General features: G+C 35.5%; 3 protein-coding genes across 3 annotated transcripts; 1 reads left to right on the top strand and 2 right to left on the bottom strand.

The window, feature by feature from the left end:
• The first annotated feature begins 284 nt into the window (after nt 1–284).
• On the top strand, nt 285–1310 carry LOC145124677 (uncharacterized). The gene is made up of 2 exons (XM_079060101.1): nt 285–837; nt 913–1310. Exons 1-2 carry the CDS (start codon nt 285–287, stop codon nt 1308–1310), a joined length of 951 nt encoding a protein of 316 aa, XP_078916227.1.
• A 1070-nt stretch (nt 1311–2380) lies between these two features.
• Nucleotides 2381–3398, bottom strand: LOC145124681 (uncharacterized). Its single transcript, XM_079060113.1, has 2 exons — nt 2837–3398; nt 2381–2763 (listed from the first exon to the last, which is right to left on the bottom strand). Exons 1-2 carry the CDS (start codon nt 3396–3398, stop codon nt 2381–2383), a joined length of 945 nt encoding a protein of 314 aa, XP_078916239.1.
• A 509-nt stretch (nt 3399–3907) lies between these two features.
• LOC145124690 (uncharacterized) lies at nt 3908–5354 on the bottom strand. The gene is made up of 5 exons (XM_079060123.1): nt 5202–5354; nt 4848–5111; nt 4480–4678; nt 4039–4415; nt 3908–3973 (listed from the first exon to the last, which is right to left on the bottom strand). Exons 1-5 carry the CDS (start codon nt 5352–5354, stop codon nt 3908–3910), a joined length of 1059 nt encoding a protein of 352 aa, XP_078916249.1.
• Nucleotides 5355–6521: the final 1167 nt, after the last annotated feature.

Below are 6521 nucleotides of genomic sequence, written 5' to 3' on the forward strand. Positions count from 1 at the left end.
ACAACTTGCCTGTTTACCTTCATAACCTAAGGCGAACCAACCCGCATACTCACACTCACATCAAAACGGATTTGATGGATCGTTTCCAATCTTGTTTTGTGGCTATTGGATGAGTGGTATAATTCTTTTCCAAATCCGTTTTGTGTCTTTACATTTGATAATGTTTGTACATTAAAGTAATTGGTTTGCACTATTAAAAATTACAGGTCCATGCATTCGTGCATTGTTTCTTGCCTGTCCTCTACATAGGTACCGTCCCTCTTAGAGGGGACTACCTAAAAACAATGTTTGTAGCTGTTGCTAAAGATGGGAACAATCTGACTTTCCCTATAGCGTTTGGTATGGCGGTTGAAAATAATGTGGTAAATTCTACCTGGTTCCTGATGACTTTAAAAGAATGTCTCGGAGAGGGTAGGGAAATAGCGTTCATATCCAATATGTACGATGGCGTTAGCTCTTGCGTAGATAATGTTTTTAGTGATTCTTATCGTGGTTACACTTGTAACAGCGTGCAAAACTATTTACGCACAAGAGTAGGCTCTGGGAGATCATTGGAAACTTTGTTCTGGATAACATTAAAATCCTACACGTTGTCAACTTTTGCACAAAATTTTTCTAGATTAAGCATTGATGCTCGTGAAGTGCTTACGAATATCGGTCATCCGAAATGGGCAAGAGCCTATTTCCCTAACATCTGTTCGAATGTACTCAACATGGAAGTTCCTCAATACTTTTCAGTAGTATCGTGCAATCATTGTAATGTACCGATAATAGCGCTTATCGAGGGAATTCGTGAGTACATGCAAAATACTTTTGTTGAACGAAGTATAATTGCAGGTATATTTTTGGATGAAATATAAAAGAATTAAATAGGTTGTACAACAACCTTTTGTAACCGTATTTAATTTTCAGGGAGTTTGACTGGTGTATTAACACCGTATGTTGAAATGCTGGTTCAAAGAAGGATGCAAAAGTTTGTTCGTTGGCAAGCAACACATATCCCCCAACAGATATCCTCTCCCATGTCAACATATGTGTATGAAGTGTTTGATTTTAAAACAACTTGTGTTGTTGACCTTAAAGCTTATACTTGTTCATGTGGAAAATGGAGCAGTCTCGGTATATCATGTGGTCATGCCATCATAGCAGCACGTGATTCAGACATGCATGACATTGTTAATTTGGTTCAAGTATATTACCATGCCGATGTATATCAGCTCATCTACCAGACACAAACCGTTCACGCAGTTCCCCTACCAGCTGAATGGGAAATCCCAGACCCTTTGATGGTTGTTTTATTGCCGATGTAATTTTTATTCCCTTTAAATAATGATGCTTGCAAAATATTTGTCCTTGTCTATGTAATATATTTGCTGTTGAGTTTGTAATATATTTGTCTTTGTCTATGTAATATATTTGCTGTTGAGTTTGTAATATATATTTCAATATATTATGTTTGTAATATAGTTGACAATGTGTTTGTAATAAGTTTGAAATACATTATGTTTGTAATCAACAAAATTGAACATAACATAAAAGTAAAGGAAATTACAATTAGAATTAAACATAACATTGTTAAAGGAACGTCTCACCACCTATTACATAGTTAAATTGGTTTCCACAGATTAGGAAACTGTTTGGGATACAAGTTTTGTTCACGGTCGATAAAATCCCCTCTAATTCTAACAACATCTAATAGACAATCCCGTTTTGCTTGAAGCTTTTGAAACTCTGTATTTGCATTTCGAATCCACTTCTCAGCTTCCTTGATATTTTTTGTAGTTTCAGCAATCCATTTTTCTTTTTCAATTACTTGATCTGCTATGTCGTTTGTACGTTGGTTGAGTTTGCGACTAATTTCAGAGTCCTTTTCGTTGGCTTCTTCAGCAGCCTTCATGGCATGGAAAATGTCGTCAGGCATGTAATCTGGGAGTGGGAAATATGGGCCTTCAGGAATTGGGTTTGTATCGGAACAAACATAGCAGTCTTCGTCTTCGCAATGCCAAACACCGAAGTCAGATGAATTCATTTTCAATTTTAGAATGTTGTAGTGTATCACGTATAAGTTCTATGTTAGTTGCATATTAATAGTTTGAGAGCAAAAATCACTATTGGATAAGACAACAGGTAAAGTATTAGTCAAATGCGACTAGACAGTAGTCAAAAGCTATAACACAGTAGTCAAACTACAATCGTGTGTCAGAAAAAAACATAACATTACTGATAAAAACGTAAAGTAGTAGTCAAATACACTTAACATAAAAATCATTTGAACTTAGAATTACTAATAAACATAACATAATTCTGAAAGGAAATTAGAATTACAAATAAACATAATATTACTGGTAAACATAACTACTAATAAAATTAGTCTAAGTAATTAGTAACGTGCAAATGGTGGTACGACGACCATCTTCTCAGTTGGTATTTCCCAATGCAGAAGAATGGGAATAGGATTAATCGTCTCCACTTGGAATGCATGTCGATACACTGCAGAAGTCAACCTATAATTAACCAATTGCTGTTTCTCTTCAACTGTAAGCCTGCTTAATGATGCTATACCATGTTCACAGGGTATGCCGCATTTTTGCCATTTGCCACAAGTACAAATACCACGTTCAACTTGTACCGTTTGTATGGTTAAATTACAACGCACTTCAAATTTGTCACTACCAATATGTGTAACCTCATAACCATTAGATTGGTTCATTCTCCATTCAAACACGTGTTGTGCATAAGGGGTAAGTTGACCATGCATTCCACCTGTGTAATTAATTTACTTAAAATTAAAAAGAGGATAGAGTAACGGAAAAGAAAGAAAACAATTCTTTATTACCTCCAAATTCAGCTAGTTGTGCGTACACCATTTGTATTGACTGATGGACCAGCTCAATGATTGTCGTTATTGGTAACTCGTACGTGTTTGATCTAAGCCAACTCAATCCAATCGGAATGCTAATGTATTTAACATTGAAACAGACTTTAGGAAAAAAGGCTCGAGCCCATTTTGCCATTGGGATATTGTCAAGCCAGTCAAGATCATACCTATTAACCTCATTTTTTAAATTGTTTAAACAAACGTAAAATTCAGACAAGCTATAAGTTTTGCATGTCTTCCAGAACAACTGTTCGACAACGATACTTCCTGTGGAAGCCCGAACTTTATCGGCTATATTTTTACAACAATACCCATGATAGGAATCTGGGTATACTTGCATAATGGCGTAGTCTATCGAGTCAGACATATGGCTTATGAAACCAACTTCAGTAGTGTCACCTAAGCATTCTTTCAACCTTCTCATGAACCAAGTCCAAGCCTCTTCACAGTCATCACTTCCCAAAGCGAATGCTATGATCAGGGGTTCATGATTACCGTCCAAAGCATGAGCAAGATACATTGTTGTTATGTTGGTCCCAATAAGGGGTACATGAGCAACAAATAGTGTTGGTATCATGGATGTGAGAAAGGTAGTAATTTGTAAGAAACGATGGCAACATTACACAAATGTGAACTTGAAATAAATAATAACATAATATAGAGGAGGAGTTACCACGCATCCTAATGCGACAAAACAAAATTGAAACCTGTCTCTCATGTATTTCTTAATGATTGTGAAAGAGTTACGATTTGTTCTTTGAAGATTATGAAAGAGTATCGGTAGGTTGGAAAAGCTTTGTTTGTATATCTCATTAAATCCACTCATTATGAGAATTGGTATGTTTCAATGAATTTGGTCGAGGCTATATAAAGGGATTTCATTTCAAATAGAATTCGGTCAGAAACGTTGCACGGAAATAATGTTTGAAGCGAAAAATCTACTGTTGGAAAAGACTATACATTATGCAGTGTGCCAAACAGTAGTCAAAGACTATGAAACCGTAGTCTAATAATGTGAAGGAGTTGATTTTATATAGGGATTAAAGCGACCATCAATGCCTCTGATATTACATACGGATTAGAAGGTAGCGTTATCTACAATGGAAATTATATTTATTAAACGAACATATGACAACCTATTACATAGGGATTAAAACGACCAGCAATGGCTCTGGTATTTCCCATTCAGATGGAGGGGGAACAACATTCACATTCCTAGTCTGGTATGTAGTTCGAAATACATCACCCCGATAATATATTTGAACCATATCGGCTAATTCCGTGTTGTTTGTATAACGTGCTGCAGCAAGAGCATGACCACATGCTATACCAAGACTGCGCCATTTCCCACAAGAACATGTGTGTCGATTCAGATCCACAACACATGTACGTTTGAAATCAAAAACTTGGAAAATATCCGAAGGTAGCATAGACAGGATCTCAGGTGGGATTTTCGTTGCTTTCCATTGCCGAGACTTTTGCATCCTCCTTTGAAGGACCATCTCTGCGTAAGGTGTGAATACGGTGCTCAACATTCCTGAAAAATCAAAGGATAATAAATTACCGGCATTTAACTGATTTATAAAAAGTTCCTATATTACCTCCCATGACACAACGTTCTGCAAATGTTTGTTGGATGTACTGCACAATCGCATCAATTAGCGTTATTATCGGTACATTGCGTTGACTAACCGATAACACCATTAGGAATTCTGGAATATTAATGTTTAGTACATTCCAACGTATATTAGGGAAATAGGCCCGTGCCCATTTCATATGTCCGATGTTGTGAAGAACTTCCTGTGCACCATGACTTAACTTAGAAAATGTTTGTTTAAAGTCTTGCGTGGTATATGCTTTGCATACACGGAAGAACAAGTAGTCTAAATTTTTTGCTTTGACCAATTCTTAATCAACAATAATTCAAAACAATGTTAGACGAATAACCATGGTAAGCATCAGGGAATACTTGACCAATGCAAGAAGCAATGGTATCGCCCATGTTGGTTATGAGCACAACTTCCGTACCCGCTCCGATAGCATCCTTCAACCTCATAAGGAACCAAGTGCAGGAGTTAACACTATATGCCACCCCGACACCAAATGCTATTGGCGTAGTATTGTTGTTTCCATCAATAGCAATTGCTACGAACATTGTATTAAGATACTCTCCTCTGATACGGACACTGCTTATGAAGATGACCGGAAGCATGCATCCTATAAATGCGTTGATCTATTTCAAATTTTATATAACATAATTATTAGTTTTTAGACTAATCTAAAATGGTTTAGCAAAATAATAAACAAATCGATACTACATTACCACACATCGAATAGCAACAAAACATAGTTCGAACCGATCCATAACATCGATTTTGATGTATGTGTAACTGTGGGGATTTGCACGCTGAATGTTGTGGAGGTAAACAGGCAAGTTGGTAAAGCTGTCTTCATAGTCATTGTATGAGAGACTCATGTTTAACGTTAGGGCGGTGAACAGGAACCTTTGTAAAATATATCAATAACGATGATTTAAATTATTTCAAAACCTTTTTATAGAATCGAAGCAGTATTCGAAAACTAAAGTAGTAGTCAAATGGTGGTAGACAATAGTCAATACCTATAACACAGTAGTCAAGCTACAATCCTGTGTCAGAAATTAACAGTTAGATTAGACAACACATAAACCAGTAGTCAACTGCAAGTGGATAGTAGTCAATACGTACAACACAGTAGTCAACCTACAATCCTGTGTCCGAAATTCACTGTTCGATAAGACAACATGTAAAATAGTAGTCAAATGCTAAAAGGTAATAGTCCAAACCTATAAGACAGTAGTCAAGCTACAATCATGTGTCCGAATATGTAGGTTAATGGCACTATATAAATGAAGATATTTACCTGGCCACACTAATAAAAATTCCATCTCAGTAACCAATCAAAATGGCAAATTGCACTTGTGGGGCTCAAGGTATTATAAGGACATCAAGGACTTCAAACAACCCTGGACGGCTATTTTACGCTTGTCCTAAAGAGGTATTTGCGTTATCACTTAATTATATATATATATATATATATATATATATATATATATATTGTTATTTATGATTGAATATTTAGAGAATACACATAATGTTTTTGATATTTATTTATCAGCCACCACAGTCTGGGTTTATTTGTTGGCTGGATGAAGCGAAAGACAATAATTCGTTGATAGTCGCTAACTTAGCTCGATCAAAGAAGAAGCTTCAAAGCAAAGTACTACACTTGAAGATAGCGTTACTTTGTAGTTGGATTTTCTTTTTTGGTGTTGTTGTGTATAAGTTGTAGTCTAAATCTCGATTATGCAGGCTGTATGTACCACTAAGTAGTAGAAGTACGTAAGATGTAGTAATGTATGTTTTTAATTGTAATGGTTTGTGTTTCCATGTATGAGAATTTCTTGTCTTAATTTTCTATATTGCTTGTGTACTATACATGTTGTAATATATATTTATTCTTAATTCATTCGACTATACAACACATGTTGTTTACAAATAAAAAAGTCAAAAATAGCAGAGATAACCATTTCGTTGAGTAATTAATAAAACAAAGTTGACATTAACATAATTAGATTACTAAACATAAGTAAACTAATGTATGT

This window comes from Lactuca virosa, chromosome 1 (genome assembly GCF_052849685.1).
Source record: "Lactuca virosa cultivar CGN04683 chromosome 1, Lactuca_virosa_CGN04683_v6, whole genome shotgun sequence".
Lineage (NCBI taxonomy): Eukaryota > Viridiplantae > Streptophyta > Magnoliopsida > Asterales > Asteraceae > Lactuca > Lactuca virosa.

Excerpts from the sequence above, each read along its gene's own strand:
- LOC145124690 (XM_079060123.1), bottom strand. The coding sequence starts at position 5,354 with ATGAGTCTCTCATACAATGACTATGAAGACAGCTTTACCAACTTGCCT. Across the intron at positions 4,679-4,847 it reads TTGCTTCTTGCATTGGTCAA|GAAGTTCTTCACAACATCGG; the intron begins GTATTCCCTGAT and ends CATGGTGCACAG. Across the intron at positions 3,974-4,038 it reads AAATACCAGAGCCATTGCTG|ATAACGCTACCTTCTAATCC; the intron begins GTCGTTTTAATC and ends TTTCCATTGTAG.
- LOC145124681 (XM_079060113.1), bottom strand. The coding sequence starts at position 3,398 with ATGTATCTTGCTCATGCTTTGGACGGTAATCATGAACCCCTGATCATA. Across the intron at positions 2,764-2,836 it reads ACAACTAGCTGAATTTGGAG|GTGGAATGCATGGTCAACTT; the intron begins GTAATAAAGAAT and ends TTAATTACACAG.
- LOC145124677 (XM_079060101.1), top strand. The coding sequence starts at position 285 with ATGTTTGTAGCTGTTGCTAAAGATGGGAACAATCTGACTTTCCCTATA. Across the intron at positions 838-912 it reads TGAACGAAGTATAATTGCAG|GGAGTTTGACTGGTGTATTA; the intron begins GTATATTTTTGG and ends TTTAATTTTCAG.